The 14,182-nt window shown below is 39.4% G+C and overlaps 1 protein-coding gene across 2 annotated transcripts in view; it reads right to left on the bottom strand.

Moving 5' to 3' along the window:
- grm5b (glutamate receptor, metabotropic 5b) overlaps positions 1 to 14,182 on the bottom strand; it is a 100,015-nt gene that overhangs the window by 16,917 nt on the left and 68,916 nt on the right. For both annotated transcript variants that reach the window (XM_086261357.1, XM_086261358.1), the window contains exons 9-17: positions 12,385 to 12,509; positions 12,124 to 12,292; positions 11,698 to 11,824; positions 8,770 to 8,887; positions 8,477 to 8,663; positions 8,144 to 8,302; positions 7,334 to 7,459; positions 6,441 to 6,623; positions 5,703 to 5,869 (exon numbers count right to left, since the gene is read on the bottom strand). In XM_086261357.1, coding sequence (XP_086117483.1) covers positions 5,703 to 5,869; positions 6,441 to 6,623; positions 7,334 to 7,459; positions 8,144 to 8,302; positions 8,477 to 8,663; positions 8,770 to 8,887; positions 11,698 to 11,824; positions 12,124 to 12,292; positions 12,385 to 12,509 — 1,361 coding nt within the window. The remainder of the gene's footprint in view (positions 1 to 5,702; positions 5,870 to 6,440; positions 6,624 to 7,333; positions 7,460 to 8,143; positions 8,303 to 8,476; positions 8,664 to 8,769; positions 8,888 to 11,697; positions 11,825 to 12,123; positions 12,293 to 12,384; positions 12,510 to 14,182) is intronic.

Raw genomic sequence — 14,182 nt, 5'->3', positions numbered from 1 at the left:
ACAAACCATACGCCATGCATGTTGATTGAGCAAACCTGACAAAGCCAAGAAAGAGTTGATTATCTTATCTTAAATTTGATCCTATTAGAAATAGGGGTTTTGGAAGGCTTCTTGAGGGGCTACGGTTCTACCAGAGCCATTACAAGAAGAGAGAAACCACTTTAAGAATCATAAACAGAAGTTACTAAAACAATATAGAAGTATGAGCCATCCATGCCACCAAAAGGACAAATATTTGCTTTGAAACTAGTGGAGCATCATCAGTGGTGATGTTGCACTGAAGCAAGTAAGGTTTGCAGCTCCACTGGAATTTGCAAATCAATTATGATCAATACCTACACCCTTACAGGTTTGTTCACACACTTACTCACACATTTGTCTAAAAGTGTGATCATCTATCATTAACCCTTTACTTTGCACTCACTGAAATATTAGGAAATCTAAATTCAAAAACCCTACAATGTTTTTTTAATTACTTTTGCATGTCATTTGTGTGATTATGGCGCAGATCAAGTTGTTACATATGAATTCTGATCTGTTACAGTTTTTTACAGACGCTAGGACACATTTCCCAATACTTAGGTCACTTTTGCAAAACACTTCACACAATCCTCCTAACTGACCGTCAGCTTGGCAAAGCAGTTCATTTCACATTCAAAATGCACTACAACTACCAAAACACTTCATTCAGGTCTCAAATAAACTCATTCTTCCAGAACACTAGCAAAGGTTGACAGCCGACAAACACACTTTGTCACCCACAAAACAATGACCTAAAAAACACTAACAACATGTAGCATTACACAGTGTTTTCTTGTGTAAAACAAGGACACATCTCTGTTTATAATTTCAATATATGTTACTGGAATGAATCAGACATCATGCAGAATTCGTTACAGTTTTTTCTGAATGCTTAAACCCTAACTGTGATTCCTGTAGCACAATTTCTAAAACTATTCAGACTTATAGCAAAACCACTCACTGAGTTTGCAAAACTAAAAGCACAAAAACTGCTTTGCACTCAGTTTGCAATTTTGTAACACACACTTTGCAAGACTGTAGGCACAATTCACTGCACAACACTCAATTTCCAAATTTCCAACACACTCCTAGCAAAAGTATACACATGTATGGCTATCATTAACACTAATTTGCCAACTGTCTGGCACACTTTCACATGTGAAAACTTTCTTAGATAATTCGTTCACTTTGCAATCAGCCTAAGCACTATAATACAGGTAAGCTGTGTGTGCGGAGTACAATGGTGGGAGCAGAAAGAGTGAGAAGTAGAGGAGGCCGAGGAAGAGGACGTGGAGGTGAAGAAGTAGGATGAAGAGGACGACAAGGACAAGGAGGAGCAAGAGGAAGACGAGGAGGGGGGAGAGGAAGATGAGGAGGGGGGAGAGGAAGGGTAGGAAGAGTAAGAAATAGAATTGCTGATGACATCAGAGCTACAATAGTGGACCATGTAATCAACCGTGGAATGACCCTGAGGGTAGCTGGCCAACGGGTCCAGCCTAACTCGAGCCGCTACACTGTAGCAAGTACCATAAGGACATCTTGAAATGAGAATCGGTTAGTACAGTCACTTTGCACAAAGATTTGTAGCACTGCCATATGCCAATGAGAAACACACCAATACCATTGATGTAAAAATACTGAAATTGTTACTTTACAGAATTGCTAGATGACCAGATGCTGGGGCAGAGGAAGCATGTTCACTGCAGACCAAGTAACCCATATAGTCATTATGGCGATTGCAAATTATCCTATACTTGGAAATAAACACTTGTGTTTGTTTTGATGTACTTGAAGTTTGGATCCCTCTATGCTTATGGATCTATGACAGAAGTATGAGCTCAAACTGACATAGCCTACCTTGTGCACAGAGAAAGCAAAGGCCAGATGTGTTTTGTATTCATACCATCAGTGTGCAGTTGGCGCATTGTGTGCTTAGTAGATGATGGCTTGTGTGTACTGTTTGATACGGAAACACCATTTTTACGAAGGTGTGAAGAGTTAATCTAGCTGTGTTTGCTTTTGCAAGAGAACTACAATGTTTTGATGATTGGGTGACAGGTTTTCTTATTTGTGTGAAGAGTTTTGCAAAATTAGCCAATAGTTACAAAAAATGTGCTTAAGCAATCAGAAAAAACTGTAATATTTGTTTATGTATTTTTATTTTTTTGCACTAAGTAATCCCAAAATACAAGAATTTGTATACACACCATCCACTGATACACATACAACAGTAATGCTAATCTACTCGGTCTCCTCCATTTGGCCACAGGTTCTCATCCACATCACATCTTATGTCATCTAGGGCAATACACCTAGGAAAGAATCTTCTGGCTGCCAGGATTGAAGGAGTTGAAAAATTGAAGGAGTAACACCTGTGTAGATGTTCATCTACAATGAGAATCAGCTGTGGCTGGTTACAGTTTTTTCTGAATGCTTAAACCCTAACTGTGATTCCTGTAGCACAATCTCTAAAACTATTCAGACTTATAGCAAAACCACTCACTGAGTTTGCAAAACTAAAAGCACAAAAACTGCTTTGCACTCAGTTTGCAATTTTGTAACACACACTTTGCAAAACTGTAGGCACAATTCACTGCACAACACTCAATTACCAAATTTCCAACACACTCCTAGCAAAAGTATACACATGTATGGCTATCATTAACACTAATTTGCCAACTGTCTGGCACACTTTCACATGTGAAAACTTTTTTAGATAATTCGTTCACTTTGCAATCAGCCTAAGCACTATAATACAGGTAAGCTGTGTGTGCGGAGTACAATGGAGGGAGCAGAAAGAGTGAGAAGTAGAGGAGGCCGAGGAAGAGGACGTGGAGGTGAAGAAGTAGGATGAAGAGGACGACAAGGACAAGGAGGAGCAAGAGGAAGACGAGGAGGGGGGAGAGGAAGATGAGGAGGGGGGAGAGGAAGGGTAGGAAGAGTAAGAAATAGAATTGCTGATGACATCAGAGCTACAATAGTGGACCATGTCATCAACCGTGGAATGACCCTGAGGGTAGCTGGCCAACGGGTCCAGCCTAACTCGAGCCGCTACACTGTAGCAAGTACCATAAGGACATCTTGAAATGAGAATCGGTTAGTACAGTCACTTCGCACAAAGATTTGTAGCACTGCCATATGCCAATGAGAAACACACCAATACCATTGATGTAAAAATGCTGAAATTGTTACTTTACAGAATTGCTAGATGACCAGATGCTGGGGGCAGAGGAAGCATGTTCACTGCAGACCAAGTAACCCATATAGTCATTATGGCGATTGCAAATAATCCTATACTTGGAAATAAACACTTGTGTTTGTTTTGATGTGTTTCAAGTACACCAGTACTTGAAGTTTGGATCCCTCTATGCTTATGGATCTATGACAGAAGTATGAGCTCAAACTGACATAGCCTACCTTGTGCACAGAGAAAGCAAAAGCCAGATGTGTTTTGTATTCATACCATCAGTGTGCAGTTGGCGCATTGTGTGCTTAGGAGATGATGGCTTGTGTGTACTGTTTGATACGGAAACACCATTTTTATGAAGGTGTGAAGAGTTAATCTAGCTGTGTTCGCTTTTGCAAGAGAACTACAATGTTTTGATGATTGGGTGACAGGTTTTCTTATTTGTGTGAAGAGTTTTGCAAAATTAGCCAATAGTTACAAAAAATGTGCTTAAGCAATCAGAAAAAACTGTAAACTGCATTTTTAGATTTAAAATATGTTTCAATAAAATATTGCTGTCTTTTCAAGTTTTGCATTGTGTTATTGTTTTGGCCATAAGTTTAACAGTTTTGAAAACAGTATGTAAGCACATGCAAAATGTCCTGTCCGTACAAAGATTTTTGGCAGTTGTTGTGTCTGAGTGAGAAAATAATTCATGAAATTTGAGAGATGTAGTCATTGGATGCATTTTGTGCCAAAACAATGATAACTGGTCCTCAGTTTAGCCCACATAGACTTCTGTTGTGCTCACTGTGTGAGGAGTTTTGCAAACGTGACCTAAGTATTGAGAAATGTGTCCTAGTGTCTGTAAAAAACTGTAAAGGCTGGACAGAAGTTACGAAAGATAAGAAATTTCACAGAATTAAGGTAATTTAGATTTTATTTAAATCTAAATTACAGATTGAGAGCAAACATCAACTTTTATCTGAAACTGACTTTTTTGTTTTTATGAAGGAATCAGCTTGTTGATGAGAGCTGGGTCTCACACTACTACCCACAGAGGTAACAGCAGTTTATATTGGAATAGTCCATTGTGTCCAAGCCTCCAAAGAAAGGGCACAAGATAAAGACCACATCCTAGAATGTACTCATCTTCTTTTTGTTGGATAATCACCTTGAATTTGACTACAGTCACTTTCACCACACATATTACTACTGTGATATCTGTGGGCATCCGAGGAAGAACATTTGGCACATAACACCACAAGCCATCATGCACCTGCTCTCAGTGCAATGAACAAGGCAGGAATAGTTTGACCACACAACACACTTGCTGCTTGCCACTGCCAGATTTGGCTCCCTGTGATGTAAGGGAGCCAATTTTTAAAATGAGACGAGCAAAATTCAAATCACATTTGTTTCTTACTTTTAATGTTTGGTTTCCAAACTTTAAACCTTTCACTGAAGATTTCAGGTTTATCACTATTTATCAGAACCCACTGAAAAGATTCCAGGTAGAACATTTATAAAAGTTTCCACCAGAAAACAAAACTGATTCATGTATGGGGACAAGTCGATGAACCCTGTTAAGGTCTGTTTACTCCCTTAATTTCTGAGAATGTCCTGAAGGTAAATCCAGTATTTTTCCGCAGTTCAGACATCAGTCAAACATGTCTTTTCTGTTTCCTCGGGTTTGCTGGACTCATGTCTGTATGTGTCTGTTCAGTTTACACAATGACAGCACCTCAAAGGCAACAGTTTCCAGCCCTGCACTGAAGAGACAGACAGCCCTCTGCCAATTATCACCGCCCACAGAGGATGACAGGACCATAAGAGAAAAGGGGAAGAGCAAAGTAAAGCGAATGAAGAAGGAAACACTTGTGACATTTCATATAAGAGTGTGATTGAAATCTTGCTTGCCAAGCAGGGTGTGCTGGAGGAACCTGCTGACAAACAAAAATATTCCTTGTCTATTTTTTCTCCCCTTTTCATTTCGGGCAAGTGGCTTTGCGTCACTCCCTTTGTGTCTTTTGATCGGTTCCTTGTCACTGTAGATGACTTGTGGATGGCCTTAAGCAGGGTGTGAAAGCTATTATGTCTCTTTGATCAAACTACTCCTTTACCCTTTTCTTTTCTTCTTTTCTTATCACTTCCCCTCTTCATCTCTCTTTCTCTCTCTATGCATCTTCTTCTCCATTTATAATTCTCTTTTTAGTATTTTCCTTAACCCTTCTTCAGTTCATTCCAATCTCTTCCTTTGCTGCATCTCCATTAGGCAATTGTCTGCAGTTCATGTCAGGGTCAGAAGAACAGTCAGGCAGACTCGATGGAGTTCAGAGAATCAATCTCTTAGAGAGCTTAAACACACCGACACACACGTACATGCACACACCATAAATAGTCTCAGAGTGCGCTATTGGAGAAATGGTGCCTTGGAATATAACGGAAGAGCAACCCGGCATTAACCTGGTCAACAAGCCTCTTGGGTACACACAATCCACACACGCAGAAATACCTGAGTGTCTCTCCAGTGGAGCCTCTCCGTTTCCACAGGTTAACCAGACTGGAGGAGCGGCTGGCAGCTGAGGATGATTTGCCATCGCCCACATGCATGCGCACCACCGTGCTAGTGGTGAAGGCACTACGCACATTACGCTCTGGTTTAGCCAGAATGATGTACACCTGATGGAAACGGTTAGATATGAACAGTGACTACTTGTTGTCATTTACTGCAAAGATTAACGGCACTATGCAAATTTCTGGAGAGACTTTGATTGCGTTGGCTACACAAATTGGTCTTTTAATCTTTTTTTTTAGAATAATAATCAAGCCTCTCATGACTCACCTTAATATTCTAAACATATTATAAAAAGAAAATTCTCAAAAGAAGCTTCTGCTAAGTATTTTTGATTGACTGAATTTCTTGTTTAGGCTTTTTTTTTTTTTTTTTACTGTAGTGACACTGTACGAGAAAATCTAGATCCTGATATTACAAGTGCTGAAACATCTGTGATTAAAATATCAAAAGAGATGTTCTCTTGAATCTTAGCATTTATCTATTCAAATATTTGACTCAAATTCTCACAACTGGTGGGGAACTACAGTGAGCTCTGTTGCAATGGTCATTTGAAGCTTAATGTAGTTTATGCACAGATTTAGATAACAACTATAGTCGGATTCAGGTAATATTCATAAAAACAACAGACAAGCAATCAGAATGAAATAAAAAGCAATTTAAGCAAAGCAACCTTACCTTGGGTACAAACATGCAGCACAGAGCCACAGTGGCACTCAGGCTGACACTGAAGCACATGGTGATAATTTTGTAGTTAGAGCCAAAGTAGATGGGTACAAATGCCAGCCAGATAATACAGGTGGTGTACATTGTAAAGGCAATGTACTTAGCCTCATTGAAATTAGCTGGGACGTTGCGGGTCTTGGAGGGAAAAAGAAAGAGAAGCATAAGTAAACATTCCTTCATTTCCCTTCACAATTGCTGTTGTGCATTTCGCTGTGATCAAGAAAAATAAAGCAAATGTAGACATTCTTTACAGTATATACAGCGATACACACTCTTAACCCCTTACAGTTGTCATTTTATTGCTGGCCACACCGATTTGTGCGAGTGAATTAGGTGAGGCATTTGGCCTGCAAAGTTAAATTGGTTTACTCAGCTGCTATGTTTAAAACTCGGTTAATTTATTTGTTTGAAGTGCAGTGCATTTATCTTCTGTCTCTTTTTACAATTCTGCTCTCATACTCCGCAGAAAATGGATGGCCGCTGGTCATGGATAATCACAACATTGACTTTATAATTTGATTGGGGTAACATAATTTCATTTACTGCCGGCAAAAAATTTTAGAGAGGCAAAACCACAGTGGCTTAATCATTTTTTTTCACATTATGTCTGTGTAAACCTCCTCATATGTAGAGACACTCATACAGAGTATCTCTACGGATAACAACACACTGAACTTTTATTGCATGTCAACAGCGTTTAGAGTTCTCTAACTGGCAGCTTTGCCAGTTGTAACAACATGTTTCAGTCGTGTTCGATACTGTGTTATAGAAATAATGCAAAATTGTCACAGGTATTTTTGATATCGAAGTGGTAATGGGAAAAAGTGACAAACACTATCTCGTACCTTGAAGGCATAAAAGGTGCAGCTAAGGATAAGCAGGCCGTTGTATCCCAGCGGGGCAACCACGCCGAGGTTCGTGGTGTTGCAAATGAGGTTGACCTGGCGGATGCTGGGATAGTCGTGGATGACCTGCAGACACCAGAGGAAATGTGACATGCGTGTTATCCAAAGTGTGACAACACTGTTGCTGTCACGTCTTTAATACAAATAAGAATTGACCGTAGTAAGTCAATGGCGGCATGTAAAATTACAGTTATGGAAGTAATTTCACTGACATTTCATGATTATGCTGCCCACTTCTGATGTACAATATTTATTGGTTTATTGAAAATGAATTCAGGCATTTCAGCAGATAAGAACCAAATTTGATGGTAATCAACTTTACAAATTATATGTGCTGTCAGAAAATTTTAAATTGAACAACTACAGACTTACAAGTAGATGTCTCAATATCCAGCTAGGCTACATCCATTTAGGGGTATACACTAACATTTTAAGCTTTGGTCTTGTTTGAATTCTTACTGCCTTTTATCTGCCAATCAAATCAATTATTTATAATCAGTGAAATTTCTGTTGACAATCAAATGTGAAAAACATGTGAAACCGGTGAAGTAGTTTAACACATTTAACAGAACTCAAAATACAAAAATCCAATAAGACACTCTCCTAATTTCTAATAGGGCAAATCTGCAATCTGTTATATTTCAAACTTAACATCCTCTGGTTATTGTTTATTTTGTTTTATTTTATTAATCTTCTGATTTGTCTCCTACTTCTGATGATATTTTTTCTATTAAAACACACAGAGCCTACCTCCGGGGGCTCCATGAGGAAGAGAGCCACAATGATGCCCAGCTGTAGCAGTATGAGGAGGAAGGCAATGATAAGCTGAGCACAGGCAGACATGAAGCGAGGTTTCTTTGTGCAGATCTTCTTCTTGCTTCCTGCCAGGATCCGAGCAATGCGGTTTGTCTGGGGTCAGATTCCAAACATCATCAGGACATATAGTACATACTGAATATGCTGCAATCTGCGTTCTCCGTTCCTACAGAGCACTCACTGTTATTATGCAGGCATATCAATGAAAAACACATTAACTGCACACTTTTCACAACTTGTGGACCCACCATTTCACTCAGGCCTTACCTTGGTGACAAGTGCAGAGTAGCTCATGGCAGGTGACAGGCCTATTCCCAGTCGCTGGAGGTAGCAATGGATGACGTGGGGTTTGGCTATGAGGGTAAAGGTACACAGGTATCCCAAACAGATACCTGCCAGTATTATGTAACACAGTTCCCTACTGGAAGATTTCACGACTGGAGTGTCCCGGAATCTGAATATCCACATTCATAAAGACACGCAAGCAAGAATTTAAATAAACAGGAAGGAAAACAATTTCAAAAATCCAATGATTTTAAGAAATAAAAGGGATATGTTACCTAATAAAGACTGCAGTGACAAAAAATGTAGCCATTAGACCGAGGCAGGCAAATACCACAGCAGCAATGGGTTCAGGGTCTCCCCATCGAAGGTATTCCACTGGTATTGGGTCACAGCCTGGGGACGTGGGGGACATCAGTTTGTTAATGTATTTTTTCAGAAAAGATCATTCACTGATCATCAGTTTATTTGACATGTGACACACAGGAATATATATGGATAATAAGATTTAGGTAACAATAGCAAACTATTGTTCAGCCTTTACTTTATGCTCATTCTCACACTTTTTTTTTTCTTATATCCAGTTTTAACCATTCTGAATAAAATTGGTCTTCGGTTGCTTTCTAAAGGTCCAACAGCTTGCACAGGTCGTGGTTAGAGTTGTACATGTTAGACCTCCAGGCAAGAAACGCTTGCGAGTTATCCGTTGTGCCGAGCTTTGCCTGCAAAGTATGCAACTTTTGTATACAGGTGTGGGTCTGATTTAGTATAAAAAGCATGCGAAGCAAACAGGGAGGAAGGAAGGGGGTTGTTGGTGTAGGTGCCCAAATGAGATGATGACTGTTTAATTACAGTATGAAATCTCTCCACTATTGAACTATGGGACCTTTATTTATCACAAATTACAGTTTTATTTTTTTCCCTTGCACCTCCTTCACTGCTATTTGGAATACTACTTCTAATAATACTTTACAAATACGTCTTTGTACTTCACTTTCCTCTTCTTATCCATCCTCCTGGTCTTTCTTCCTCCTTCCCTGTCATTCACCATTTCTTGTCTGTCTCCTGTTGCTCACCATTTCTTTGTAATAATCCATCCATCACTCTGCCCGCTTCTATTACCCCGAATATCTTCCTTATCTCTCCTCATCCTCATACCTCCCACCTACTCCTGTAATTCTCTACCTCCATCTCTGTCTTCCTCATAGGCAAGGAGATAAAGTGTCATTAATTAAAGGGACAGTTCTAATTACGAGCCGTCTTAATGCTTGCTGAATTATTGGTCAGTCTAGACATACTTTAGAGGGAAGAAATGCAAATAGTCTCTTTCTAATTCTCTTTCTGCCCCCTGTATATTTTATTTTTTAACCTTTTTTTCTTCCATTTTCTCTGCATGCAAACAGAGAAAAAGATCATTAAAGAAATAACTTAAGAAATCCATAAACTTTGTATTTAACATGGTTAACAAAGTTTATTAAATCAGTAATGAGGTTAGGTCTAAGGGCGTAAACAAAAGCATAAATGGGAGCCAAAGGGCCAGTAAACAAACAGAGAAGCAAAGTCAGGCAGGACTTTCAGACTGAAATGACTGAAAAGCCCAAAGTGAAATATTAATGGAATGAAAACAAATTAAAATCTTTCTGAAATACAATTAAAAATAATTTAATGTATCCGTATCTGTTTCTTTGTCATCTTAAGAATATTTGTGATGTTATGTTTATGCTGTTAAATCTATACCTATACAGCTGTTCCACATAATAAACAAACTCAAAAACAATAACTACAGTACCTGTCTTTTCCAGTCATACAAGCTCAAGACCACCCACTAATGACAACGTGAGGTGGGTGGAAATTTAGCTCCAATTAATCTAGATGCTGGGTGGGAAATCCCAGATCAGTGTTTCTCCTCGTGGGCTTTCTCAGAGCAGTCAGAAAGCATTTGCATAGTCAGCAATTTGATAATTAGTTAGTTCATGGAACCTGCAGGAAATGCTGCAATGCTTGAGTGTAAACCAAACTGGTGCACGAAAGGAAGAGTGACCATTTGAAGTGAGCAGTCACAATAAAGTTTTTCAAACAATCTCAGACTCAGACTGTGGAACTTTACCAATCAGCGAAGAGGCTCAAATCCCATAGCTAATCCTCCCTTTTTCTCCTTCTTTCACTCTCCCTTGCTGCTGCTCATGATGGAGCCTCTATTCATCTCTATCCCACTTTCACCATGACTTTATTTTTTAAGTCTTTTTCCTCTTCCAGTCTTTTCTTGTTTTTGTTCCACTGCTGTCTGAAAAACTATTCCATATCCTTTCAATGGTTTTCGCTCCCACTTTGCTTCTGTCCTTGTCAGCTGAGACCTTGCTTTACCTTTTCCCTCTGCTCCTTTACCTTTTCCCCCCTCCCCTTTATATCTTATATATTTTTTTCCCTCAGATTTCTTTTGGCCTCAAGGAGAAAGATCAAAATGTCTGCTGGTGGAACAGGGCAAGCAGTTTGTTTACACCTCATTATTACTGTTCCATATAGCCCCGCAGGGGGATATGCAGCACTTATTGTTGATGAAACGAGACACATGCATGTAGTCACACACTCTGAGCCCACAGTCACGAACACTAACGAACACACGGATAACCCCAATTAAGCCTCCGTTCCTTTATCTTCTTTCTCCAGTGTCAGCTTTCTGCTGATCATTTTCGCACTGATTCACTCCCTGTTTCAGTTTTTAAAGATTCTTCTGTCTCAGACAGAGAAGCTCCCTCTGAATTTTCAGCAGGTCTCAATTCATGTTTTAATCATTGAGCTTGGTGAGGAGCTAGCGTGCAGTATAATGAGAAGCTGAAAGAACAACAAGGCAATATGCAACCTCTTCGAACGCAATGGAGAGGAAAAAAATTTTCATTGCAACTGAAGTGTATTTGCATGGCAAGCCGCTCTCGTTGCAGAATAATTAAAACACGAGTGACCATGTTGGTAACAAATTAACGATATGAGAGAGAGGGAGTGGCTGGGAGGAAACGGGAGTGGAGAAGAAGAAACTAGGAGGAGGGAAGAGGAGGGTATGGTAAATGGATGCCTCTCACTTTCTCTCTCTAGGGTAACTTGTGCAGGATTTCCTGTGCAATGCTAATATGTAATACACACTGACAGGCTGTATTAAGAAAAAAAAAATCCATCATGTGAATATTCTTTATATCTTTTATGATACCGACCTGTGAGGTCATTATTAGGCCAGGAGCCCAGCTCACAGGCTTGGCAGGTGTACTCATCAAACACAAATTCATTTTCTTTGCAGGGGGTGCACGTCCAGCAGCAACTCACTTCACCTTTACGGATCACCTGAAGGAGACAGAATACGCACTCACGCCATAAGCAGAGTTCAAACGAAGCCACTGTATTAATGTGAAGCTTTACTTTCAGTCATGTCACATAAATGATCTGTAGGAGGAGCAAAGAGGTCTGGTATAAAAGTAGAATACAGGCTGAGGTGAAAGAGGTGTAGGCTGGTAACGTAACATGATACAAATCAGTTTGTGATGATAATGAAAATTCCTCAAACACTCATCATACTAATAATTTTATTATTCAGTTATTTTAATCTAATTCCAGGTCTACTGTGTGAAAATTACTCATCTTACCTTAATCTGCCCTTTGTCACAGGGGTCACTGCAGACTGACTTGATCACGCTCTCTTTGCTGGGCCAGATTTCATCATCATCTATTTTTAAGCCTCTGTTGTCCCAACTGCCGACGTTTATGTAGTCATAGTATTCCTTCCCCATCTTTTTGAAGTTCATTATTTCATACCTGTAAACAAAAGGTGCACATTGAACAACAGTGGGAGGTTGTTTGCACTCCATAGAGATCTATGACGTCTCTGCACAGTTTAAAGCACCTACCTGCCGGGTGAGTCTCCGTTTTCATCAAATAAGATTCCTTCCCCTGACACACCGGTGAAGTTGGTTTTCATCAAAAAGTCCAGAAGTCTAGCCCCATCAATGGGTCGCATGGCATCGCACAGGCCCTTAAAACACATAGATGGTCATGTTGCACCCAGAAAAACAGTTATGACCATCAACTTTAACAACATAAATTTCCATAATTTTATGGAAGTAAATTGTGTACAACTGGCCTTTCAATTAATTATTATTCTCAAAACATGTTCACTGTACTTTGGAAGCAACACAATGTAAAGATAAAATTTAACCAATCAGCTGTTGAGGTGAGTCGGCTCGCCACATTCTAGAAAAAGTGAGGACAGCGTGGCAGTATGGTTTCCTATGCAGTGCCTATTCTATGCAAGCCAAACAGTGCAACATTTTCACAATCATCTCATAAAGTTTAGTTAAAATTAAGCCCATGTTGACATTTTTGCATTAATGAATTTTAAGTCATCCCCACAAAGTATGTAGAGGTGAAGCAGCACCGGCGTTTGGTGCCAAAAATACAGAATCGTGCTGCTCTATACTTAAAATTTAGCATTTTGTTTTCTGAATTTCTAAGTGAATATGAAGTTTGACATATACTATCAGTGTTTGGCATCATTTTAATTTACATTTTCCTGAATAAATGCAAAGTGTTGTCCAAAGTCTATTATATTTCCATGTAAACCTCTTTTTAAAAAAAAGTTCTTGGGTAGTGATGTAGCTCGCAAATTTGAGCTGCTGTGCCAAATTCTGAAATACTACTGCAGGAGCCTTGGTTCAAGTGTCTCCCTCCCTTCTCTCCTGTCCACTTAGTGTCCTGTCAAAACTAAAGCCTAAAAAGAGCCCCAAAATAAAATCTTACAAAAAGGTCAGCTTTCCTTGTTCGGTTCCTTCCTTTCTTTGAAACATGACAGCTAGAGGCTTGCTCAAGCAAATACACTTGCATTTTTCACCTTTTATTAGCTGCGCCTCAATTTTCTAGCAAAACATTGCTTACTAAGTAGTGTGCTGAAAGTTGGAATCGTGGCATCAGAACTAAGTGATAGCGTCAGACGTCAAACTGTTATTGTAAGCAAAGAAAGACTAAGTGTGCATTAGATTATGGCTAGACCTGAGGTCTGAGAGGGGGTGTATGGCATTTGACTTGTTCAGAGCACAATCAGGACATCATCAGAACATCAGCACAACAAGCTTTGTTTGCTAAGAGATGAAAAAGTAACTTCATCACAGTAACACAGTGCTGTGTGTGGAGATGCAAACAGGAAATAATTAATATATTAATTAATTTTCTTTACCTGTTAGAGTATGGGATGTATTTGCACAAATCTTTAGAGCTTTAAATACCAAATGCAAACTAGGACAGGACCTAAAATGTAACCATTTTACATCTAATTCTTATCCTTTCGTCCTTTTCCATTAGTCTTGCTAAGCTGGTGGTCTGTTTTGGTGAGTTTGCTGAGAGTCTCTTATATGTAATCACCATAGAAACTGCTCGATCAGCCCAGTTTAACCTGCAGGAGTTTGTGAAAGCTCCTGTAACATGTTTTACTTTTGCAGCGGAAATAAATATATGTTTGGGGAAAACAGCTGTCACAGATAATGAGCTCAAAAAATAGTCTGAAAATAGTAAAGTAACTGCTCCACAGGCACTGCTGAAACCCTTCAGAAATCTCAGCAAGACCTTGGAGAAGGATCTTTACTGGTGTTCCCAGACTTTTGGATACCAACTTACATAATGTGATAACAAGTCAAAAATGGGCCGCGTGGCAAC

The sequence above is a fragment of the Aulonocara sp. 'chitande type north' Nkhata Bay genome, linkage group LG14, assembly GCF_057382095.1.
Source record: "Aulonocara sp. 'chitande type north' Nkhata Bay isolate Kocher_YH1m ecotype deep benthic linkage group LG14, A_spYH_male_GT1.1, whole genome shotgun sequence".
Taxonomy (NCBI): domain Eukaryota; kingdom Metazoa; phylum Chordata; class Actinopteri; order Cichliformes; family Cichlidae; genus Aulonocara; species Aulonocara sp. 'chitande type north' Nkhata Bay.
Note: the sequence above shows the minus strand (reverse complement) of the source record. Positions and strands in the feature narration are given on the sequence as shown.